This window comes from Dermacentor albipictus, chromosome 4, assembly GCF_038994185.2.
Source record: "Dermacentor albipictus isolate Rhodes 1998 colony chromosome 4, USDA_Dalb.pri_finalv2, whole genome shotgun sequence".
NCBI classification, from domain to species: Eukaryota; Metazoa; Arthropoda; class Arachnida; order Ixodida; family Ixodidae; genus Dermacentor; species Dermacentor albipictus.
In genome coordinates this window covers 120,281,546-120,307,889 of record NC_091824.1, presented here as the reverse complement: position 1 = coordinate 120,307,889, position 26,344 = coordinate 120,281,546, and the positions used below count along the sequence as shown (strand labels likewise).

At 49.3% G+C, this 26,344-nt stretch overlaps 2 protein-coding genes across 8 annotated transcripts in view; one reads left to right on the top strand and one right to left on the bottom strand.

Annotated features, from left to right (window-relative positions):
* LOC135916041 (carnitine O-palmitoyltransferase 1, liver isoform-like) overlaps positions 1-4,120 on the bottom strand; it is a 137,507-nt gene extending 133,387 nt beyond the window's left edge. The window contains exon 1 of the mRNA XM_065449248.1: positions 3,980-4,120. The gene's annotated coding sequence lies outside the window, so the exon portion shown is untranslated. The remainder of the gene's footprint in view (positions 1-3,979) is intronic.
* The window catches only part of LOC135916042 (uncharacterized), a 95,276-nt gene extending 79,392 nt beyond the window's left edge, over positions 1-15,884 (top strand). For all 7 annotated transcript variants that reach the window (XM_065449255.1, XM_065449253.1, XM_065449252.2 and 4 more), the window contains exons 2-3: positions 3,994-4,141; positions 14,343-15,884. In XM_065449255.1, coding sequence (XP_065305327.1) covers positions 3,994-4,141; positions 14,343-14,771 — 577 coding nt within the window. In that variant the 3' untranslated portion in view covers positions 14,772-15,884. The remainder of the gene's footprint in view (positions 1-3,993; positions 4,142-14,342) is intronic.
* The last annotated feature ends 10,460 nt before the right edge of the window (positions 15,885-26,344 follow it).

The following is a 26,344-nucleotide window of genomic DNA, read 5'->3' as shown; positions in this document are numbered from 1 at the left end:
AGAAATCCAACAGTGCCAACCGTTCTCCGTTCAACAGAGTCCAGTCAGTTCTTCGCCATGTAGCTGCAGCCTCGACGATTACGGAGACGCGATCGCACGACTAACGGTAAAACTACGCGCAGCGCGATAACTCTTTTGCGGCCGGTCTGTTGGCCTGTACGACATTTTTGACCTATGAGCTAATTTTATACGTTGAAAATTTCGGGCCGCAACCACGCGCGCAACTACGCTCTGCGCGCAGCCACGCTCAAACAGGAAAGAGATTTTATTGAAAGGAAAGACAGAGAGGTCGAGGTTAGTGCGCCCTAGGCTGTAGCTATACTCTGTACTTGCAATGAGCGATGGGGAGTGAAAGTATTGGGATGGATGATTATGAGAAGTGGTGAGTGCGTATGTGCATTAGACTGCGGCCCTACTAGAGCCACTCGTATAGTTTCGTGTCGTACACCAGCATCGGCAACGCTTTAGTTTTCCCCCATTGAAGTTGGCGCTTCAGGCTATGGGCCGAGAACAGCGTCCTCCGGCAGTGGTTGCCCGCCAACGCTGGCTATAGCGAATTCTCCAACCTCCTCTGCTCCGGCATATATGCTGCGCAATCGCGTAATATGCGTTCCAGAGTTGCAGGTGACCGACAGTGTTCGCATTCGGTGCTGTTCGACTGGCCGATGAGGTGCGCGTAGCGGCGGGTGAAAGCAACGCCCAGCCGAATCGATCCTGCAATGACGCTTTTCTCCGCGTAACCATCGGGGGCAAACAGCATTTACCGTCTGGGCCGATCATATGTAGGCGTCTGTGGACGTTGTCAGGGTAGGCTATGTATATGTCTTTGTAAGATCCTGCATGAGTGCCTTGATCTTTTTTTAATTTTGTGTCTGGTCGCGAGTAGGCAATAGGCACTTCATCGGAAGAATAGGATGCCAATCTTGCGTCACCGTCAGCGACTTTTTTTGTCAATTACACTAGAGTGATCAGGCACCCATTGAAAACTGAAAAAAAATATGGCGATTACCAATGGCCAAAAAGCGCTGAAGCGCCGTCGAACAAATGTGCGAAGATCTATAGGGCCGAATTCACAAAGCTCTTCGTTCGTAAATGTTCTTTGTCATTCGCCAGTTGCCTTCGCAAAATGGTTTTTGCACTTTTTAGGTTGTCTGCGTTTATATTTGTAGTTTGCATAACTGCGATATACCATTAACACATTTGCGTAAATATTTGTAATTTGCACATTTGCTGCGCGCCCGGTACAAGCACGCACGTACAGAATGCATTTCCAAAGGATTTCGATACGACTACTCTACTTGTGACGTGATACTGCGCGAGTACTTACACGTGTTTTCACTGACGGCTCCGCAGTGAAACGAATTTTACGCGAGTGCGACTACATCAGAAGAAAATTAGATAAAAGAAAGAAGATCTGAGTTGTACCCAACAGGCGTGTGCTTTCCTATTAATCCTTCCCGAAGTATCGTGTCGCTTCAGCAATAATTGTGATGTACGCGAGAGCTGAACTTGGCGCTTGGTATACAAGCACCGCTCGTGATCTGCAGCCAGCAAGACGGTTGCTGAAGGAAGGTTGAAGAAGGCGACGGGCAAGGCGGATGTGCCAGCAGGGCTTTTTTTATTGTTCCCAGCAAGGCCTTATGTAAAGGTGGAGGGTCAACCAAAGACGACTTTCTGAACACAGCAAGTGAAAACGAGCATAAGGAACTCCTCACACGATGCATCGCGGTTGTCGTTTATGAGATCCCAATGAGCTGCGGCCCATATATACGCGGGGGCTGAACGGGCGTTGCCTCAACGATCGCCTACGGGAGCATGCCAACAATGTGAAACAGAAGTACGGCAGCAACCTGCGGCCTCGCAGTGCCAGTCACGCGGGTGCAGGCCGAAAGTATACGGAAGAAGTCGCCATCATCGGGAGGCGCGTCGATCATCGGACACGCGAGACCATCGAGGCCTTCATGATCGTCAAGCGCGTCTCTTCTTGCGTCAACACGGCATCCATTTGACAAAGAGATGGCATATCTATACATGATTACCCCCTCTCGCCGCGCTTATTCAGAATCCCCTGCATGGTCAGTGATGTATTCGTCTTGCGTGTAGTCATTTCTTTCTTTCTTTGTTTATTCATTAATTTATTATGTTGCTCTTGCAACGTTTTTCTCTGCCTGTATCTTCAGCCCCCGTGTTGTCTGTTCCCATAATATTTTGCCCCATTCTTGCGCTGTTGGCTGCATTATACCGTCCGACCGAAAATCCCGGCTAACAACAGTTTTCCAAGGGCAAGCTTGCTTAATGGATCCCGCCTGCAGTCCAATTGCTTCTTCTGGCGCTAAGCCTTGTATATAAAAGTTCAGTTTCGGGGCCGAAATATCCCACATGTGCACTGGCCGACCGCTACAAACAAAAGAAGAAATGACAAAGAAATTAAAATGAAGAAATTACGCTCGTTGAAAAGAGTATGGGTCTCTTAACGAGATATCTTGCAATAATGAATAGCACGGTTTGAGAACATAGTTTGCTATAGAATTGTTTCCGGCCGCGACGTCATGTAGATAGCTGCCCATAACGTTGCCTACCTCGAACCTGCTGGTTCTGGAAGACGCGCATGATTCTATTGGTGTTGAGCATTTTATTGTCGCACAGTAAAGCTACCTAAGCTGCAAACAATTGCGGCAACGAATTGAAGTAGCTCAACGAGAAAGAGCAAAAGGTGTCTATTTGTTCTGCCCATGCCTCTGCTCGCTAGCGACGTCATATGTTTCTTGTTTACTAACATATGACGCTTTTCTATAGTGTTTTGTAAAAATTATCAAGCTGCAGCCTGTCACTCGCCTGGCTGCCGCTATGCCCCACAGTTTGGAGCATGTGGTATGTTTTTGACACATGTTTATCGAAGCCATTTCGCGAGTGGAAAGAAGGGTAGCCTGTCGAGGCTTCCAGTATGCGCGCTTGGCGGGAGCACTGTCGTGTACGTTTCACACAGGCCAAAGGAGAGCTCCTGTCATGGGCTAGGTGGTTTTGAAACTGTTTTTACACAGGCTGCGCACGAAACACGTTCCTTCCGCGATTACGTCATCAAGGCATTGCGAAATGTGACCGAGACGCGCCGACACCGTCTGCTTTACGCGCACTCTGAAATGCGTTGTAAACAAGTTCCTCGTGGTCGGCGCTTTGTTAATCGTCGTCATCTAGTCAGCTACCGCGGCTTGCTGCCGCGGTTTTTATGACAGCCCACTTCTTACGAATTGGCTTTGCGAAGACAAGCAGAGGTTCATATTTTGAGCCGTAGTGGGAAACTCCGGATTGCTTTTGATCACCTGGGGTTCTTGAAGTGCACGGCACACGGGCGTTTTTGCCTTTCGACATCATCGAAATTCGGCCGACGCGGCCGCGGGATTCGATCCCGCGCCTTCGGGCTCATCACGGGGGGGCAGTCAGAATTGGTTGCGCGTTGTTTCGGATAAACGCGCTGTTTTGTGCAACACCAATGCACGTTACGTGACTTCATCAGGTCACGCCCCGTTATGAAGTCGCTCTCGTATTGGGTTTACGCAAAATAGCGCGTGTAAACGAAAACACTTCTAATGCAGATCACATCCTCTTACCGGCTGAAAGGAACCAACGAACTGAAACTGCTCAGAACAGGGTTCTAGGCTTGGAGTCCGAAAAAGTGGCCCGAAGACAAACGCCAGCGAGTCACGATAGCGTTTGAACGAGATCACCAGCGGGAAGACGCTAAGCAGCAATTTCTCGGCGTTATGCGAGCCCAGTGCTCCTTTCGTAGCACCTTACGCACTGCGCCGGCGGGCCTAGTGCCCTTGAAAAGAAGAAGGGAGAGTCTCAGATGGCAGGGATGCGACCTCCCCGCATAGATACGTGTGCCTGATAAGCTAATAACGCGTAGGCTGTAAGGACGCGTGAGTACACGGTCTGCGCGGCCGGCGTGCGGGGTGAACCAGCGAGAACATTTCCTTACCCTTGCGTCGGCAGGATCCTGATCGTGGTGTTGGTGCTGAACCTGCTCTTCTGGATGGTGGTAATCCTGTGGCGTGTGTACATCCTCAAGCGGGCGCGGGACCAGATACGACGCCAGCGGCGCCAGGCGGCCGAGGCCTTCGCCAACCCGTCGCTGGTCACGGTGAGCGGAGTGCGACTGTTTCTTTGCCCTTTCTCTTCCGTCCCGCCCGGCACGGTGGCCTCCGTTTTCCTGCTGCCCCTCTGCCGTCTGTCTGTCTGTCATTTCCGTGTCCCGATAATTGCCTTTCCCTCTCCCTCGCTCGTACTGTGTATCTTCCTTCTTTTTGGTGTCCTATGTAACCACTAGCTCGACCTTTTCGCCTTGGAACCCTTTCACTCAAGGTGCTCATCTGAAGTGCGTCTCTCTTTTCCGTTCCGCTTTTGGTTACGGCAGAAAAGAGAGGGAGAAAGAAAACTTCTTATTGCGTCTTGTTTTGCAAACACTTGCTGGCCTCCCATGAAGAACTACCTGGCAAAGCCAAAGCGGAAGTTGTCTGCCGTAAAACTGCAGCCTCTATAGGTTTCTTCGTTTCTTTTCTCTTGTCCTTTTTTTGTTTGTATCTACTGCGCAGTTCACGCAAATGACAACAAACCATTTAGGGTAGTGCGCTCAGCATCGTAATATAGCGTTATCTGTCACTCGCCGCCGCGCTGGCGCGCCTTGACGACCGGCCGTGGTCGGAGCAGACGGTCCTGGAACGCCGACCTATATAGTCGGCACACCACAAGAAAGCGAAGGCACTCTTGAAATTTTTACGTTCGAGTGGCCTATTGGAGAGACTGTAGTTAGCGTTGACGTTCGCGACCTTTCCTACATGTTCTTTTTTTTTTCTTCGTTAGTTTGCTTTTTCTCTCCGCTGTCTTTTCGGTCTTTCATTTCCCCTGACCCTTCCCCCAGGGCAGGGTAGCAAACTAGAATCTCATCCGGCTAACCTCCCTCTCTTTCCCATACCGTTTAGCTATCTATGCCCGGGGCACGAAAAAATAAGGTAATTTTAATTACCACTTTCATTCTAAGCTGCACTGTGGGTAATGTTCCTCTTTGTTCATTCCTGCCCATTATTATGGGTTTGGTAGTTATTACTTTTCGAGTTGCACGCTGGGTACAGGCGCGATGTTCTAATCTTTATGTATAAGTTCTATTTGTTTCTATGCTCTGTATTTGCACGCGCATTCTTTGAATTATTCATATTGCAAGTGTATTATCTTATAATTTTATTTGTGCTGTAGATTCTGTACACGTCAACATTTGACATACAGCTATTTCGATTTGTGTGCATGGTACCTTGGTTCTGTTAATGATTCTTAATTTAAAACTTCCTGCTGAACGTATTCACTATTACCTGCTACAGGTGGACCCTTAGACAATTTTGTTGCACCGGACAGTGACATTTAGTTGAATGTGAAATACATTCGGTAATAATAAAATTCCACCTTCAAATTTCATAACGAAAATACACAAGTTAATTGTACTGCTTCAAGAAACATCCCTTCGGGATGCATACGCAGCCGTGGAAGCTTTATTTAGGTTCTTTCATTTGTTTATAGAGTGAGTACGCTTCCTCGCCCGTTACAGTAATTTCCCCGATGCACATTGTTTAGACAGCTGTTAGGTAGGCTGCATAAATAAGCACGAAGACGCAATTTGAATTGCAATATTGACACCTTTGCCACCAAATGTGTCATGATCTGCTTCTTTGAAATATTAGCAAATAACTTGGTACAACAAAGTGCATTTAAAGATGGGAAAAGTAACTGCGAATTTTGCAGTCACGCACGCGCGCACGCAGAGAGAGAGAGAGAGAGAGAGAATGGGAAACGCAGAGTATTAACTGCGCAATGCACTGGGCCCAAATTAGTGTACAAACAACATATGGAAACAAAATTTATTAATTCTGCGCACGCATCTATAGGTTAGACGGACACTTGTATTTCTTGTTCAGTGCACTTGAGTGAAGGAAGGCTTCTAATATCACGTGGAAGACTTCTAATATCTTCGCGTCCACGCTGTTTCTTGGTCTTTAGTTCTACCTTTTTAAGCAACACAGTGAGTACTGAAATGGCAGACAACCAAATAGGTCACTGTATTGCCTTTCTGCACATCTCTTTCACCTGCGTCCGTCAGTTTCACCATTCCGCTTTGTTTTCCTCGTGAAGTTTTTTGCCTCCATTCTTTTTTTGATCACAATTGTAGCTGGCTGAGGCCACTTCCGCGTCCAGCGAGTTGCAAGGCCTTTGCTTTTCGAAATCTCTCCTTGCTACACAGACGCAGCGCTGCTATGTACTACTGCCGCTTCCGCCACGAACCGACGACCTCAACGCAGCGACCGTCAGAAAGGCGATAGAGAGAGGGAAAGTGCCCTTATACGCCCATTCAGTTTTGCGGAAAGGTTGAGCGTAACGCGCCAACCTGCAAGCACAGCGATCGCTGGAAGACCGAGCAATGTCAACACTGCGGCGTGTAGTCGCCAGCCCGTGCCACTGTCGAATTGCCGTCATGCCATGTACTCAGCGCCGCAGTGAGGGTCAGATTAAAATCTGCTTCGACGAGGCGGTGGCGGTAAAGGACCCCTTGTACCTGCACGTACTTGTGATTTGCATCGCGAAGAAAAGAAATCTCCTGCGGGCGGCTTGCTGTGCAAGGGACTCAGAAGCGAATGGTGACGTCATCAGGCCTATCGTCACCTTGGCGTCACTTTTCGGGGTCACTTTTCGATTTTGCTTTCCGCCCCATTCGGAATGCGACTGCCGCGATTCTGTCACAGTGACGGATTGTTTTCGTCGGGCCATTTTTTCTTTTTGCATTGTTATACTGGCTAGCTAACTTAACTGTGTACGCACCAAACTCTTACAGATTTAGTAGAAAGTATAGTAGCTGGTTGTTTATTAAGATAAATAAAATAAAGGAAAGGGAATGAAAGCAAATTACTACTTGCGCCTAAGTGCCGGTCATCAGGTTGAAGTATTGTAGTAAAAGGAGAGCGAGAGAGGATAGAGTAAAAGAAGGCAACTATTTACAATATATATAGCAGAACGACTAGGCAAAAGTTTATCCATAGTTCGCTTGTGGAGTGACTTCCCCAAAAGAGTGGTCACCCGGGCCAGCATACCGGCACTTTTATCGTATTATATTTTTCATTGTGGGGACTAAACCAAATTATATATTTCCTGTTATGTAGCTAGGTGTATTTTCCGAGCTCGACTGCTTGCTGTGTGTTCTCACTGCTGGACTGACTGCTTGGTACCTGTGCCATCGCAGAGCCTGGCTGTGGCAAGCAACAATGTACGGCCTTTTGCAGAGGCCGGGGTTTCCAGCCCAACACGCACTACCCGGCCGTCCATGGTAGCACTTCAACGACGTTATCACTATGCAAGCTGTAGTGTTGGTTGTTGCACAAGCACGAGAACTAGCAGCAGAAGTAGTAGCACTACATGGTAGTAGTAGTAGTAGTAGTAGTAGTAGTAGTAGTAGTAGTAGTAGTAGTAGTAGTAGTAGTAGTAGTAGTAGTAGTAGTAGTAGCAGAAGTAGTAGTAGCAACAGGAGGAAGAGCAAGAACTGGTATGTGGCAGTTAGCGCAGATGTGTCAGCATTCTATAACGAAAGCGGCCATAACCATGGGCAGATCAACGCTTCGTGTATTGGGCGTGCACCTATTCATCAGCTCAGGAAAAATGAGAAAAAAAGAAAAGATCCTTAACGCTTACCGCTGCCACTGGTGGATCCACAGCGAGAGGAGGGGGAAAGTGATAATTAGCACTACTCCCTTTACGGTTCCTTGCCTTCCCCCGGAATACCAACAACAAAGAGGGCAAACACTCTCCTCTCTACCTCTCCCCATTCCACTCTTTTGAGGATACCCGGAGTCCGCCCGTGACTGCTGCGAAGACGTTTTATCGTAACTCGTTTTGGGAATCACACGTGCCGCAGGAAACGGAGGTTGCTGCCGCACGTGTGTTAACCAGCTAAGACAGGCCAACTGCGAAAGTCGTGTGCCAAAGGTAAAATCTAACGCAAGGTAACCCGACAGCCGACCAGTAAACCCTCGTTCCTAATTTAAGCGCGGCGTTGCCAAAAGATGTATGTTTTCGCCGCGCGCATATATACGTGGCTCGTTTGGCATGCGAAGGCTGCCTATTCGACGAGGAAGTGAAAGTTTCCTTGTTTACTGCCGTCTGCTTAGCGCCGTGAATCTGCAACTGTGCGGGAAGCAGTAACTACGGCGTGGCCCTCGACCTCGGGGCTGAATATTAAATAATTCGAAGCGATGTGCCTAACACTCTTCGCTGTCATCTCGCTGCGGTAGATTATGAAAGCCAGTCGGCGAGAACGCTTGTTAAGTGGGTGCTCACTCACGTATACACTTCCGCGCGATACTGGCTTGCTACAGAATAAACTGAGGTAAAAATCACGAGACTGATCTGAACAGGCATTAAACACTTTCGAAGCTGCGCTCCGCGTGTGACGAGATCGGTCGCCAGGCACACCTGGCACTACATGAAATTTTGCAGAGCGATGGTCGGGACGCACTGCTCCGTTCAACCTGTAACGTTTTGCATCAAACCAGGAGGAGAAGTTGCAAAGGGAGGAAAGGCAGGGTGGTCAATAAATGCGCGCGTCCGGTTTGCTACCCTACACACAGGGGCAACGCGGGTTAAGGGTCCCTCACAAGGTCTGGATATTTTGAGCTGACAAGCATGGTGCGTACAATGCTTGCTAACGCTAAGTATGGACAGCTGGGCTAGTTGGTTGTGATTAGCATTACGAAACATCGTTCCAGCGCACGATTGAACACGGACGAGAAGAGAAAGACAACACGAACGCAATCGTTCGTGTTGTCATTTTCTTCTCGTCCGCGTTCAATTGTGTGCTGGAACGATGTTTCATAATGCTTGCTAACGATTGTGTATGCGAAGTATTATATCCCTACGCGCCGCCGGAAGTAACTGAAGGTTTCAACGCAAACACCGTTTGCCCTTCTCCTCGCGGGCGCCGCGCTCCAAGCCGGAGAGTCGACGTCTATCGCGCAAGCGCGCCTACGTAGTTGGCAGTGCTGTAGCGTCACTCAAGGGGCCACGTGACTTCGAGAATTATTCAAGGCAACGTAGATTATTTGTTTAATTTGTTGCTTCAGCAGACAAATTAAAGTTTAGAGAAGTAATCGACAATATTAAAACATATGCACGGAATGCCTACGTGTACTTGTTTCGCTTCATACCATAGAAAAAGAGATCTACTTTCGTTTCGTCTGCTTGTCCCCACGTCGTGCAGTCGCGCGCGCAGAGAACGAAATTATGTTATTTTATACCGCGTTCCAGCGGCCGCGATCATACTCTTTCATCCTCTCGCGCCTGCCTCGTTTCTCGAGATTGTGGCAATTACACCGCTAATTAGGTGTTCTCGTGCAGAGCGCCGCTAATTAGGTGCTCGTGCAGAGCGCGCAAAATCGTCCGCTGTGCGAAAAGAGGCAACCGCAACAGCTCGCTCGCGAGACCGTCACCGGAAGTGCGCCACGTACTCAGCATAAACGCAAGAAAGGGGGAAAAAAGAAGGCGGGGCCCGTGACGTATTCGCCACGCGATCTTCCGGCTCCGGTATGGGGGAACGCAGGGAAGGAATTTCGCTTGCGGAGCGAGACGGGGCAAGTAGAGAGAGTGTCTATGTTGGCAGTGACGCTCGCCTCCTGAAATCATGGGTCCGCGGCACTTCAAATATTTCTGTCCCTGCTATTAATGAACTAATTTGAAAAATTCTTGCGGTGAGGGGCCTTAAAGGATGGAAAGAAAGGAAAGGGAGGGAGGAAGGAAGGCACTAGCAACGTGAACCGATCGTAGTACGCTTGATGGACAGCAGCACATGTTTGGGTCAACTATATATAAGGCTATACAAAATCCAAGTATACGCTTCTTGACGACTTGCAGTACTGTCATTAGCGAAGTGACTTTAAAGCGACATTAAAATAAAGAAAGAAGTATTTGAGTTGTGTTAGTAAATCACCTTTCTACGATACAAAAGAAGTCGCACCCGACGATTGGTTGAGCCAGAAAAGACTCAAGAACGTTAAAGACTGGTGGCGACGCCCGCCTTGGAGTTTCCTTACTAGCCCGACTGACGTCGTGGATTTCGGCGGCGTCTGCTCGTGCCTGTAGGTAAATTTTTATCGGTAAAATTGAATTCGTTGTATCCTAAAGAAGCCAAAGGCTGGTATTAGAAAATTTCAAGAACTTTTGCTGATGCACAGCGGCCCAAATATGCAGAAATAATTTGAAATCCATGATGACACGCAGACGTACCGGCCGAGCGGCTTCGACGCAAAATTCAAAAAATGAATCTTCGACCATTTTCTACTTTAATCATCACCGCGAAATCAATTAAAATAGAGTTATTCTATGAAACTTATCGATCTATGCTGATGTAGCCTTTCTGTTCAGTGTATCTTCAATCTTTTGACAAAGACTCGCAAACACGCTCGCAAACACACTTTGACAAACACGCTCGCAATGCATCGATTTTCACTCCGAACCGTAGCAAAACCTATGCTCGAAGCTTTTGGGGCTAACGGTCGCGGGATCGAATCCCGGCCACGGCGACCGCATTTCGATGGGGGCGAAATGCGAAAACACCCGTGTACTTAGATTTAGGTGTACGTTAAAGAACCCCTGGTGGTCGAAATTTCCGGAGTCCTCCACTACGGCGTGCCTCAAAATCAGAAAGTGGTTTTGGCACGTAAAACCCCACCATTTAATTTTGAACTAATTTTGGGGCTAGCTGACGGGCAACGGACGCGTGCGCCATCCATGCGTTGCCGCCTGCGTGCTACGGGCTACGGCTAGCGCGCGCACAAATCCGTAGCAGTACGAGCGACTGGTTCAAGGACGCCGATTTGGCAGCGGGCGCCGACTCGTTCCGGTGCCGCCGGGGAGCAGCCGCACTTTCACCGAAGGCTGCGCGTGCCAGCGTCACGCGTGCAGGTCGTCGCACGAAGCACTCACCTCGAACACGAGAGAGAGAGAGAGAGAGAGAGAGAGAGAGAGAGAGAGAGAGAGAGAGAGAGAGAGAGAGAGCTCGTTAGAAAGGCAAAAAAAAAAATAGAATGAGGACACAGAGGCCTGCGCGTGGGGACTATAGAGGGGAGGCAGGGAAGAGGCGAGTCGAAAGTATACACTCTCGATAGGAAGAATTTATTAGCTCGAGATGTCTCGAGGCCTCGTTGGCCGGAATGGAAGCGGGACGTGCCTGGCACGCGACGTGCCTCGGTAAATTGAGCGTCACGCCAGACGAGATAGACTTCGTGATATGTGCTCCGAAAACGCTGGCGACGGGCGTAGGACAGCCGTCATGTGGAATCATATATTCCTTGCTCTATTATCGATTTAAAATGAAAAAAAAAAGAATGCTTATGGCATGTGACAGCGGGCTGTCATGGAACTCGTCGTTCGCATCACACTTGCAAGCGTAGAAGCGAAAATGACCAGCTAATACGAGCTACTCGGTCCAACCACGAAGTTGCGGAGGAAACGTTCAGCTCAATCAGATGGTTCAGCCCCAATCGTATCTGTCGCTAGAACTTCGTCCCGTCCACCGCGTTGACGACGCCAGCTTCAAATACACACACACACCGGTACTCACATGGAATGTTCGATATATCGCTTCGGATTGCAACACACACACTACTCGCTTCAGTACGTCTACTACAGAAAACGCGTATACCACACATACGGCACCACGATCGCGCTCAAATGCGGGATCGATGGTGGACGGAGCTCGAGCATGCTCACACCAACTCACGCCCTTATCCCGTGTTTGTGTGCAGCTGTGTCCACATCCTCGACTTGCGTGCATTTTGCGATTGCAGTGAGACGCCTTGTTCCATGTCGTCACATATTGCACATTATATATATATATATACATATATATATATATATATATATATATATATATATATATATATATATATATATATATATATATATATATATATATATATATATACACACTTGCCCAATATAAAAAAAGGAGAACTGTGCCCTCGAAGCATGCTGTTTCTGTCAGGGTGCACGCTCTCTTCAGCAAAATACGGAGCATACATAGGTAAAAACAGAAAATCTCTATAGTAGCAACGCTCATTATCGCTGTGATAAATGCGTATGTACAGAGAGAATCGCACATCGATACTGCGTATCACATGCGTTCGAACCAAAAGTACACAGTTTGCTATGTAGATGAGGAGTAGATTTTAATGAAGAGAAAGCAGGATAGGTCGACCTGGAGGGCGCGTCTCTGGCCTGCTACTCCTCACTGGGGCAAGGGGAAGTGGGAGATACAAGGAAAGGTAAATGGCAGGTGATTATGGTGTACAATGCGCTACTCTATGTGCACACGTTGTCCAATATGCGGGTGCACGCTGTAGGCACAATACACTCAGGAGTAATCTTGTCCACATAAAACGTTCTCGCGCAAGCACATTTCGCATTGTCTGCATGCCTCACGGGTTCTAGAGGCGATTATCTAAGCCAGCCTAACGTAGAAAGTTAACGAGTGACCTTACGGTGCGTTTGGCATGGTCAACTTTTCTCCATGCGCCTAAAATATTTTCTTCCAAAAAGGGGCGGCAGTCCAAGCAGTCAACACTAGACTTCGTTCGGCCGCATACTGAGGGCACTCGCAAAGTACGTGAGCTATTGTCTCAGGAGTGTGATGCTGTATGTAAAGGTTACGTAAACTGCCGTGGTTGCGCTCTCTTTGACGGCTAACGGATGAACAGCAATTCAAGGCTAAGTGCCTTGCAGTGCCAGAGAATGAAATGCCTGCGCCTAATGGCTAGGTTCAATGACGGAGGTCAGTAAAAAAAAACAAATAAAGATAAATAAAAGAATCTATAAAAGATGGGGAACCTTTTAACTCCAGGAAAAGGCCCCTCGATGACAATTGGTAAGTGCGCGTTGTACCTTACCAAATTCCTTCTTGCTCACACTTACGGAAAGAATAACCAACAGTTGTAGGTGAGTAGTAAAGCTCGTCTTAAAGGAGGGCGAATCAGAAGGTCTTTGCCCCCATTTTTTATCAACCAAAATAATACACATGCGCGTAATCACAAATATATGTACTATATTATACGTACATTACACTAGTTTTCCACATGGTTCCCACACCGGTTCAGACATTTGTCCCATCGCAGCACTAAATTTGAGATGCCATTGTTGTCAGTCAACGACGGACGCGGCCTCCCCGAACGCTCATTAGATACTTTTAGCATGTGCGCTATTCCGGCAAACGGGGGCGGTTTGGGCGGATTGCCGGATTGTAGGGGGCGTAAACGTGAGCGGGCGGAGTGGTGCAGCCGCCTGGTGCAGCCGCATGGTCACCAGTTTGTCTGGTTGAGGTGTAGACCTCAACCAGACAAACACAGGGCTAAAATTGCAATAACCTACTATATTTTACTTCCCAGCTGGTGCAAATTTTTGGGAGCGGCGTAATTGTGAACACGTTTACGCCGCTGTCGAAAATTTACACCCGTGCTAAGAAGAATATAGCAATTGGCTCTGTGTTTATGTGGTTGAACTTTGCACCACCAGCTGGCGCTGCCAATATTGCCGCTCACGTTTACGCCCCCACTCATCCGGCAAACCACCCGCGTTTGCCGGAATACGGGACGCACTAAAATTCTTTATTGTCATACAAGTATTCACGGCCTTTTGTGAACTCACGACACCGCCACCACCTCACACTTCTCAAGGCGAAACACCCTTCCCCATACACGGGCTCCACTTCATTGTGGATTTCGATGGGCGTTCGTCCCTTGCTCCATCACATTTAGTTGTTCGTATGCCGTGGATACGTGAAGCACAACCGTCATCATCAACAACTGACAGCAGCCCCGTGCTGCGGAGCTACCGGCAGATAAGCCCTAAAGGGGGCTTTGATAACGCCGGTCCGGTCCAAGAAAGGTCCACCGCTGGGAATGGTTACATTGACTTTGCATTTACAGCTGTAATTTGGCCAAAAAAAAAGAAACAAGGGCGAAGGCTTTCTGTTATCCCTCGTATATAGTAGATAGTGCACCGATAGCAGAGGGCCGCAGAAAGTTAGGTGGGCGGATGAAATTAAGAAGTTCGCAGGTACGACATGGCCACAATTAGTACATGACCAGGGTTGTTGGAGAAGTATAGGAGAGGCCTTTGCCCTGCAGGGGGTGTAACCAGGCTGATGATGATTATGATACACCGATAGGGAAGAGGGGCGTTCGTTAAATTCTCAGTAAAACGGCTGACACGAGCAAAATGCTTCAGTAACGGTCTTTTTCTTTATTCCTTTCTCGCCGCAGTGCGAAGGAACGGTTACCCTGCCCGCGGCGACCTCCCGAGATGGCCGCGAGAGGCCGTTCGTGTTGGCGACGCCTCGCAACGAGCTGCCGCCTCCCTACGACGAGGCCATCAAGTATCCGTCCCTGGACTGGACAAACTCTGGCTGCGAGCTGCCAACCCTGCGCGTCCCTGTCCCGGGCAGTGGCGGAGGTGGAACGGGGCCCGGGCTCCCTGCACCTCAACAGGCGCTTCCCGAGCCTAGCAGACCTCCGGTTCCACCAAGGCCCAGCCGAGCGGCGCCTGCGAGGCCTAGTGTCCAGGTGGACTCGTCGGCCCCGTCCGACCCGGCCGTTCTGCCCACCTACGAAGAGCTACAGAGACGGGGCACTGTTCCTAATCCAGAAATAGTGCTGACCGTTGGAAGCCACATGAGAAACCAGAGCGCCTGAACCGGGTGCCACGGTGATCCTGCGGCCTACAGTGACTGTGCGCGTCGGCTAACAAAGCCGAATGTGCGGTGCAGAAAGGTGTTTTGTAGGTGCTCTGCTGATCTCAAGTGTTTAGGACGTTCTCGTTCAGTAGACATTGATTCATCTATAGCTTCACCGCAGGTCGGCTTCGACAAACAGGGTCCCAGGCTGGGAGGAAACTGAGAACATGTTGCTCCATGCTCGCAGGCGTGGTTCTAGTCATGAATTCGATTGGCGATGCCACGTACGTAGAGTCCGAACAAACAACACTATCACCTACCGGTAAAAGCGGTGGCCGTTTTTCGGTCTCTAAGGAGCAGCGGGAGTAACGACAAGAAACGTACAACGTCGCATAACAATTTCGGAAACAGCCCTCCCCCGTCCAAGCTTGCACGGTGTGGCCAGACGCTTTACGTTCTGTAGGCACGTGGTCGATATACGTAGCTGTATATTGCTCCTGGAAACAGAATGATACATTGACAAATTTCTCGTACTAATTTCATGGTGCAGGCTAGTAAAGAGAGCGACAATCTGGATTACGACAGAAGTTGAAAGAACAACCAAAAGTTGACAATATCAAAATAAGGCATGAATGTCTTCCGAGCTTCTTGAGCTGTCTTTGCAGCTGCATGCGAACTTTCACAGTGCAGAATTTTGCGCACCGCAATCGCTAAGCATGCGCCGGCGGCAAGACAAACTGTTTTCGTGCCAACCGACGCAAGAGTTACGTGCAATAGGTTCAACTTTGAAAAGGCAATTAAATAATGCTTCAAGCTATAATAGCTACAAAGCCACAAGTGTAGGTCTAATTCACACCTTGCAAGGCCCTCGTGGTGAATGGCTTACACCTAAAGCCATTCTGCCCGTACTACAGTGATCCGTTGTACGGCAGAAGCGGGGCATCGAGTAGATGTCAAGTTTTGTGTGCTCGCGGTCGCGTCATTGACTGAACTGTGTGCAGCGAAAACCGACGTGCCTTATCGTTAACTCTTTCGGCGAAGAACCGAAGTCCAAGAAGAAGAAATGAACACGAACTGGTTTATGTCATTCTCGTGCTCCTAGAATTGCCAAAGAGGTACTTGTTTGTCTGAATCTGGTCTCTGTCTCGATTGGAGTTAGTTGGAGATTGGAGATTTAGTTGTCCTTTCATATAACCATTTATGCAGCTGTGCCCTTTGGGGCAACGTGGTCATGACCGGACTTTCTTTACTTGCGGTTTATTGTTACCAAACTGGAAACAATTTGGTCTTCCAGCTTTTCTTTAAGACCCGCCTGCACAGGCGGCCCACCGCGAGAATTTGTAAATGTTGGAAGCGGAGCCTCCGTTACACTGTTTTTCATTAACTACGAGCAGTAAAGCAAAGTCCACCCAAGACAGACAAGAATGTCAACCAAAAGCCACGTTCTTTGTCCACTGCTAATCCGGCGGTGCATGGCAATCGAAAGGAACGATCACGTGCGGATTCCACTCCTCCGTATACGTACACGAAACACTCCTGTTAGCTTGCATCTCGCTATGTGTTGGATCTGGTAATGGTGCAACGTTTTGAAAGTGCACTTTTTACGGTGCGCCCGGCGCGGTGGCCAAGTGGCTATGGCGTTGCGCTGCTGAGGTCGTGGGTTCGAATCTCGGCCGCGGCGGCCGCATTTCGATGGCGGCGAAATGCAAAAACGCTCGTGTAACCGTGCATTGTGTGCGCATTAATTAAAAATTATATTCTGTGGTCTTAAACGTGTCATAACAGCTATCCTATTATGAGGCACGCCGTAGTGGGGGACTCAGGGTTAATTTTGACTACCTGAGTTTCCTTAACGTGCATCCAATTAATGCACAGTACCAAGAGCGTTTTTCCACTTCGCCTCCGTTTTAATTTTCCTGAGTGGGTGCTCGTCCATTCGGTCCAGCGTGGCTGTTGACTTCCAAAGTGAAGCCGGTTAGTGCCTTTAGAATTGCTATAGGCAACACGGCGGGGCGGAGTACCTGAATACATAATTGATTGCAAAGGCCGCGATTAACTCAAAAACTTCGAATTTCGCGTACACATAACCCGATAACATTCCCATTACTTTCACGAAATATAAACTTGTTGTAATAGAAAGTTCCCTCAGCCCACTGAAAGCTAGCAGAAAATGACCATATAACGCTTCCCTGCACTTGCTAAAGGATTTTTTTTTTTTGCAATAGCTGTATTTGATCCACGCGCACATAACTTCGCACAAATATCTGCCAAGCGTTTCATCCAGTTCACTAAATTTGATCTCGGTGGCAAAAGTATTGCTCTGCTTGCAGAACACATTCGTAATGCTCCGAAGCACTTGCATACTCAATTTATTGCAAAATCTGCAATTAACCCGCACGCTTTGAACTTCGTACATACATTAACCTGTTACATAACGTGCCAGTTATCTTCGCCAAACGTAATCTAGGTGCCTTGCTTTTTTTTCGCCAACAACACCGAGGAAACCAACTACGAACCTCGTGTAACGCTGACAATTGCGAAAAGCGAGGGTTCAGTAATGATTCGCAATGCTTCCAATTAAGCCAGAAACATACGCTACAGTTTCGCCAAACATTACACTTAACATTCCTCCCATTTTCCCGAAATTTTAACTTGGTGTACAGATAGTTTAAGACTCAGTGAAACATTGCGGATACTGGCACTATACGGCTCTCTGGAAAGCTGAAATAAGTTAGGTTCTACAAAGGCTTTAATCAACCTACACAGATTAAAATTTCGTCGTGCGTCACTCACAACCGCTTCCTTCTTCAACGAAAAATAAACAACGTCTTTTGCATTTTCAAAGCACATAACTAACCTACAAACTCCAAACCTTCAGTACACGTCAACTATAGAATTGCCCCCATTTCTTCTAAATATGAAATTGCTGCCCTTCTTGGGCCTCTCATAAAATGTGAGGAAACATTGCAGCATTTTGAGCCTCAAGGTATGTATCTCAAGGAATGCATTTTGAGCCTCAAGGTATGTATCCCACTCTGAATGGGCGTAAAGCCTGTAACAATCGTCTAACTCTTTTTGGAATTAAATAAAAGGTATACCATGTAAACCATACCATATAACGCCTCTAATCATGCTGAAAACGATGGTTTAGCACTTTTCAACTCCATAATTAACACACACCCTTCAAAATTCACCCGCATATTGCCCCTTACATTTGTCACATTTTCTCAAAAACATAAAGTTTGTGAGTATCTAGGCTTTCTCTTATTCAATTTTTTTGACAGAAAAGAGATCCGTGAGAACAGGCATATAACGTTTACGAGCGCTTCTAGAGTGGAACTTACAGCTTCGCTGTAAAAGAGGAAGACAACAGCAACAACAACAACGACAATAACAAAAGGTCCAGCTTTGCGAAAATCATTTCACAACTTTGATCCACTTCTTGAGTGCTCGAGAATGAAGCATGAATTCAAAAAAGTCGCAGTTTCGCCCAAAAGGCGACTGTGATAGCAAATTAGTGGACAACTATGTGAAGTAAGTATAGTAGTTTTATCGGCCATATAAACTTGTAAACATATGCATACAATACTCGCGTACAACTTTCTGTGGCTATCAAGGGAAGTAGTAAAGGCAAGGCGCAGAAGACCAGGACTTAGGAAGAAGAACACAAACGACAAGACCGGCGCAGTGTTCTTCCTAAGTCCTGGTCTTCTGCGCCTTGCCTTTACTACATCAAGCATCAACAAGTAAGAGTTTTACTATCAAGGGAAAGCGACGGGCGCGTGGCTGCTACACATGTGTAACCGCGCCAACTAGTCTGGCAGCGTTTGACGGCGCTTTTGGTTGCTCGGAACCACGCTGCGTATGAATATTATGCTTGGAACAGACGCTGAATCAGCGCAGATTCGACGTGCGACCGCTTCGCGTTTCCCCAGACGCAGAAGGGAAAAGCCGCAAAATAAGCAAACCTTTACACTCAGTGGTGTGTTCTTATTTAACTGTTGCTAATAAGGTGTTTGTGTTTTGTCTTTCCCAGCCTAAACTAACGTGGATTAAAAGGCGGCACTTTCTCCAGAAGCGCTCTCCCTTGTGCGCGCTTTGCCTCCGTAGTTTTCCCTTCAGAGGCACATAAAAGTTGTCCGCTATTATAAGTAACAAGCACGGTCTCACGCGCGCACAAGTCAACATGGACACATCTCACTCGATGACCGCGGAAACTCGCCGTCAAAACACTGCAGTGAGGAAACGCGGCAGCAGCGGCGAGCGAATTGACCTCCGTGAAGCCGCTCGCATCAACGCAAACTACGCCTTGAAAACACAGCGCAACGCGGACTCTGCACCCGTTGTAGATGGCTTTCAAGATACGGCGGCCCGACCGGGCGCGGGCGGCCTGCTGGGCGTAGAACGCAACTCCCTCCCCCCTCCCCCTCCGAAGCCTTTCGCGCGACGGAAGGCGGCGCGCTTCCTCCCCGCTTTCCCCCGTTGCGTGCACGAGATGGAGCCGCAATCGCCGGCTCGCCCTCGAACATGCAGCGCGCGGCGACGATTTTATCGCCCGTGTACTTTATTCGGAACCTCACGGCCACGCCGACGCCAGCGACAGAAATGTGCCTGGAATGTCCATATAACCGCTATCGCAATAAAGTTGATTGTGTCGTGCGAAAGGCGAAGCATGGTTTTAAATTGGGGGCATTAGCCAGAGTTAACCACGTCGAAAGACCGTGGTTTGACCTTGCACTTGAACTTCTGGGATGGCCTTTTACGACAATACGCGGGTGCTACATGCTGCAGTGACAGAGCACGCAAACTCACGGCAACGCCGACGGCAGCGACAAAGGCGAAAATTCGCTCGGAGTGCCCATACAGTTGCTATTGCAATAAGTGCTGGCCTGAAATTGGTTGCTCTTGCACACCACTCGCACAAAAGAAGTTCATAGTAATTTTGAAGCTAAAATTAAGTTTTCTACTAGAACTTTTAGGCATTTGAGCTAAATTACAAGGCATTTGCAGTGAACCAAGCACACTTTGAAAATTTTATGTCTTCAATTTCGAAAGAGTTGAGAAAATTTAGATATAAAGCAACGGACATAGACGGAGTGACTACAGAGGTTATATCTATAGTGTGTGGTTAGACATGACGAGAGGCGGTTTGGTTCCAAAAACAAAAATTAAAATCACTTATCGTTTTTGGCATTTTGTATCTGTCTCATACTCTTCTCATTCCTGTGTTCTCCAGCTGTTCAGCCAGGAAAACTGAATGTATCATCCTTGCCGTTTATTGCTTTGCCTCGCGGACATTGAGAATGTTATTGTGATGTCATTTGCAAGGACATTCAAGACGCGTTTTCCAGTAGCCGTTGAGTAGAGCTTGTTGCTGGGCGAATTGGTTGGGATCTAAAGAATACATTGTTGCGCCAAAAAAGGAAAATAAAGACTTGGGAAGGAAGAGTACGAAACGAGTACGAATCTGTCATTTCGTACTCTTCCTTCCCAAGTCTTTATTTTCCTTTTTTGGCGCAACAATGTATTCCAGTAGCCGTTGTTTTCGGTGTTCTCGTGCGTTCCCTATTGAGAGCGATGCGCGGCACGCGCTCGAGGTTGGAAGGCAGGAAACGGGCCATTTCTGCGCAGGAGTACAGCCTTTGCATGTTCGTCTAACCATATCGATCGCGCCCTCGATCGCGCCCCTCGGTGTAACCGCGCAAACGCGCTCGTGCCACTGGTCGCACATCCGTCGTGGCCTTCTTCCACAGCTGGCTCATTCGCGTCCCTCGGTGTAAATGCGCTCGTGCCACTGCTCACACGTTCGTCGTCGCCTTCCATCAAGCGTCCTTCCGTTCCTTAGATCACTATCATCATCATCATCGCCTTCCACATACTCGTTCGCGCCCCACGGTGTAACCGCGCAAACGCGCTCGTGCCACTGCTCGTACGTTCGTCATCTTCCACGGCTGGCTGGATCGCGCCCCTCGGTGTAACCGCGCAGACGCGTTCGTACCATGCACTGCTCACGGGTCCGTCTTCTTCCACGGCTAGTTCGATCGCGCTCCTCGGTGTAACCGCGCTCGTGCCACTGCTTGCACGTCGTTCGTCGCCTTCTTCCATAGCTGGCACGATCGCGCTCCTCGGTGTAACCGCGCAAATACGCTCGTGCCACTGCTCACACGTTCGTCGTCGTCGTCTTCCACAGCTGGTTCACTCGCGCCCCTCGGTGTAAACGAGTTCGTGCCACTGCTCGCCAGCTCGTCGTCGTCTTCTCCCGTATACGCTGCGCGATATGGAGGAGGGAGAAGCGCACACGCGATCGCGGTTGTAGACCGCACGGGTAAGTGCCTCGCGAGCGCCATGTTGACCACGGGACACGCGGAGGCGGCCGAAGAAGCCGCGATAGCCCTAGCACTCGCCGCGGTGCCGAACGCTGTGATCGTGATCAGCGACTCGCAGGCGGCAATCGGAAGCGGCCCGCACACTCGAAATTTCCGACTATGGCGACACGTCAACGCCCTCGCAACCCCAAAATTCTACGGTCTTTCTCCTCTGGACCCCGACACACACCGTTGTTCCGTTCGCGGGCAACGAGGCGGCCCACGCCACGGCTCGAGGTCTCGCACAACGAGCCGCCGCTGATTATGTGGCCGCTGCCTCCGCCCCCGAGAGCGGGGCATCGGATCTGCCGGATCGGGACACTACGACAGAAATGCAGCAACAATTAAGAAACGCACTGGGCGTGGGGCGATCGCCTAACCGCGTTCAGAGACCTCACTCAACACTATAGACTCGAAAGACGCTCATTCCAGCCATCGCAGGATAAATTGAACAGGAACGAGGCAGTAACTTTACGCTTGCTCCAGACACACACCTACCCTAGCTCCGACACTTGCACCACTGCTACCGGCGTTTATATCCAACAGACGCGTGTAAATCTTGCGGACATAGAGCAACGTTGCGACACATGCTCTGGGAATGTGCCGGCAACAACGGTAATCAAACCAGTTCCGTTCGCGACAAGTCCACAATCGCGGCCTTTGCCAGAGCACGGGAAGGCTCGAGCTCGCTTCTTTCCGATGCCGCCCCGGATCCGGGAGCCGCCGGTGACCTTCTCCGTAGGCGTCGCCGCCGCTGGGAGGCAGCTCTCAAAAGTTGAGCTGGCAGACCAGCTATGGGCCGTCCGGCAAGCCGAAGATGCCGCCCGAGTGCAAGGACTTCGAGCCGCCACCTGAGGCCAACACTACAAAACTGCCGGACTATTCTTTAATATATTAAAAGTTTCTTCTTCTTCCACAGCGGGCTCGTTCGCGTCCCTCAGTGTAACCGCGCAGGCGCGCTCGTGTCACTGCTCACACGTCCGTCATCGCCTTCTTCCACAGCTAGCTCTTTCGCGTCCCTTGGTGTAACGGCGCGAACGCGCTCGTGTCACTTCTCACACGTTCGTCGTCGTCTTCCACAGCTGGTTCACTCGCGCCCCTCGGTGTAACCGCGCAAACGCGCTCGTGCCCCTGCTCGAACGTCCATCGTCGCCTTTTTCCACAGCTGGCTCGTTCGCGTCCCTCGGTGTAACCGCGCAGACGCGCTCGTGCCACTGCTCATACGTTCTTCGTCTGCCTGGCTCGATCGCGTCCCTTGGTGTAACGGCGCAAACGCGCTCGTGCCACTGCTCCCACATCCGTCGTCGCCTTCTTCCACAGCTGGCTCGTTCGCGTCCCTCGGTGTAACCGCGCAAACGCGCTCGTGCCCCTGCTCGAACGTCCGTCGTCGCCTTTTTCCACAGCTGGCTCGTTCGCGTCCCTCGGTGTAACCGCGCAGACGCGCTCGTGCCCCTGCTCGAACGTCCGTCGTCGCCTTTTTCCACAGCCGGCTCGTTCGCGTCCCTCGGTGTAACCGCGCAGACGCGCTCGTGCCCCTGCTCGAACGTCCGTCGTCGCCTTTTTCCACAGCTGGCTCGTTCGCGTCCCTCGGTGTAACCGCGCAGACGCGCTCGTGCCCCTGCTCGAACGTCCGTCGTCGCCTTTTTCCACAGCCGGCTCGTTCGCGTCCCTCGGTGTAACCGCGCAGACGCGCTCGTGCCCCTGCTCGAACGTCCGTCGTCGCCTTTTTCCACAGCTGGCTCGTTCGCGTCCCTCGGTGTAACCGCGCAGACGCGCTCGTGCCCCTGCTCGAACGTCCGTCGTCGCCTTTTTCCACAGCCGGCTCGTTCGCGTCCCTCGGTGTAACCGCGCAGACGCGCTCGTGCCACTGCTCATACGTTCTTCGTCTTCCTGGCTCGATCGCGTCCCTTGGTGTAACGGCGCAAACGCGCTCGTGCCACTGCTCCCACATCCGTCGTCGCCTTCTATCACAGCTGGCTCGTTCGCGTCCCTCGGTGTAACCGCGCAAATGCGCTCGTGTCACTTCTCACAAGTTCTTCGTCGTCTTCCACAGCTGGCTCGTTCGCGCCCCTCGATGTAACCGCTCAAACGCGCTCGTGCCCCTGCTCGAACGTCCGCCGTCGCCTTCTTCCACAGCTGGCTCGTTCGCGTCATTCGGTGTCACCGCGCAAACGCGCTCGTGCCACTGCTCACACGTTCGCCGTCGTCTTCCACAGCTGGCTCGTTCGCGACACCCGGTGTAAACGCGCAATCGCGCTCGTGCCATTGGTCGCACGTCCGCCATCGCCTTCTTCCACAGCCGACTCGTTCGCGATCCCCGGTGTAACCGCGCAAACGCGCTCGTGCCCATAGTAGCACGTTCCTCATCGTCTTCCACAGCTGGCTCGTTCACGCCCCTTGGTCCAAACGCGCTCGTGCCACTGCTCGCGCGTTCGTTGTCTTCCACAGCTGGCACCGATGCCACTTATGCCAGCGCTCCTGCCGCGCTGACGGCACTGGCCCACTGCCAGTCGTTGCGGTGATTTCGGTCTCAAACTCTTTGCCTCAATTTATCGCGAAATGAAAACACGCATGTAACTACGCTCAAAATTCACACCAGGGAGTACCGTAATCGTCAGTCGTTTTTTTCTGCACTGTTTAATTCGAGCTGCCGGATCACTCGATCAATTGCGTCGGTTCTGACGGCCAAATTACCGTAAGTCGATGGCGTGCTGTTCCCAGGATTGAACTCGCGATGTATGCATTTCCCATATATTTTGATGACCTGGGGTTCATCAACGTGCACCTAAGCATTTTCCATGGTCTTTCAAGTGAAAGCAGGGAGATCACGGTGTCAGAGGAGGATGCCTGATGTCATGCCCTCCCCTAGTTTTCTTTTCCTTATGCTTAGACCCTTGTAACGACCCACTTCGTCCTGTTCACAAACGAATCCTACTCGCGTATATTGATGCGCCTCGTATAATACATGTTGTCCACTTTGGACATTATTAGATATAATTTACAAAATTTTAACATTGTTTTATATTGCCAAGTTAGTTACCTTGATACGTTTCTTTAATTTTGCAGTGTTTTATTTTATTATTTTTTAATTTTGCAGTGTTTTATTAAGGTGGCCACTTGTAATACAATTGGCCACCTTAATAAAAAGTCGCATCCTGTAGTCATTACACACTCTTTTCTTTTACATGCAACATTAAACCGCATGAAATTCGTTATAGTGGTTGTTGAGAAAAAATGATTTCTCCATTAGGAACCCCCAAGCTAAAGAAAGCTTGGAGGGTACAGACACGAAATTTTGACTAATAATTTCTTGGATTATATGAAAGTCCTAGACGTTTAAACCATAGAAAATATAGTGACAAACTTCAAAGCGCCGTTAGTAATTTATCATAACAGCTCTTTTACAGCCAGCTTACGTTTCGCTTCCAGGAGGATACTGTGTCATGACGTCATTACACAGTATGTGGAACAAGGATTGGGGCCTTTAACGACATGGGGCCTTTAACGCTGTCGCGTTAAAGGCCCCATGTCGCAGAAAATCTAAAGTCGGCACGGACGTTGCTTCGCAAGAAATCATTAAGTCGGCACAGACGTTGCTTCACGAGAAATCATTCCGAACCACATCAACGCAGGCCCTCCGCGTGGCGCAAGGCGTTACAGAACTAAATAAATTTCAGGGAAAATACGTAAGAAAAATCATAAAGTACGAACTAAACACATCCTACTGACATGATAGTGTCGGAGTTTAATTTGAATATACCAGAAAACATAATTCTGTTAAGCGGAAACTCAAACACAAACCCCTTTCTCGAGCGGCGCGGCCCCCTCGGTTCCTTGCAACACAACCATCGTGCTCGGCTCTGCACGCCCGCAAGATTGCCGGGAAGCGTGGCAAGCAGTCAGGGATCTTTGAAATTTATCGCGTTCCCCTGTTAAAAGCAAAGCTTAAGAGTCCTCCAAAGTTTTGACATTCGTCCCGGCTAGCTACATTGCCCGCTATGCTGCTAAATTGGCCCTCGCAACAAACAGCAGCATACGAGGCGATCGAGCAAGCAGGAGGGAGTATCAAAATGTCGCAATGTCGTGCTCTCACGTGACCACATACTGTGTCGTGACGTCACAACACAGTACCCTCATCGGAAACAAAACCGAAAGAATCTGTAGAAAAGCTATGGAATGATTGCTCTGAGGCTTATCACTATTTTGCTAGTGTCTGGAGGTCCAGGACCTTCCATTACCAGAATAATTTGAATTGCCAAAGATATTATGTCAGTACCCCTTAAACTATTTCCTTACCAAGCCCAACTAAATCAATCAATTTGATCGACGGTTTTTCGACACGTTGTTAAACATAGCTGTTGGAATTCTCCCACGAACAATGCCATGCATGCACTGTATGGATTGGCTGACTGTACATTAACATACATTGGTCAGATTTGACAATTTTCAGTACATTAGGAAGTATGAAAAAAAAAGTTGCAGCTTCGCCCGAAAGAGGAAGCATTGATTGTGGTAGCAAATTATTGGACAGCTACACGAAGTAATGATAGTAACTTTACCGGCCGTATAAACTTAACATTTGCTTCCTAATTAAAACTAACAAACATGCCGTCACGCATGCACAGGCAAGCATGAACACATCTCACTGGATGATCGCAGACACCCACTGTAGAATGCAGGCATGAGGAGAGTGGCAGCAGCAGGAGTGAATCGACTTTCGTGCTGCGCCCCTCGCTTCAATGCGAACTAAGCAGCAAGAACACAGTGCACACAAAGCTAACAGCCCTCGGTGCACCTTGACTCTGCACCCATCACTTTTAAGATAGCGCCTGCACACAGCCATGCCATATGCAGCTACCGCCAAAGTAGAATGCCTGCCGTAATATTGTAACGGCAATAATAGGTGGCCCGTAAAATTGCTATCGCAATAATGGATCGCAGAAAGGCAATACGGACAACATGACAGAGAATAAAGATGAGAAACTGGAATCGGTTGTAATCTAGAAGCACTGGACCGAAATACTGATAAGATTCTTGCCCAATATAATTTTTCTTTTTGCATTTCGTCAGTGGTCCAAGCGGCAGACCACCTGCATTATTACCAGGATCTGCCACTGCACATGGTGGCTGATAAGGAAAGAATATAATCGAGCAAGATGGACCACTACATTATACGGGCCCTGATTATTGCTTTGGAACGTCTGCACACTGGTAGGACAAAAAGGAA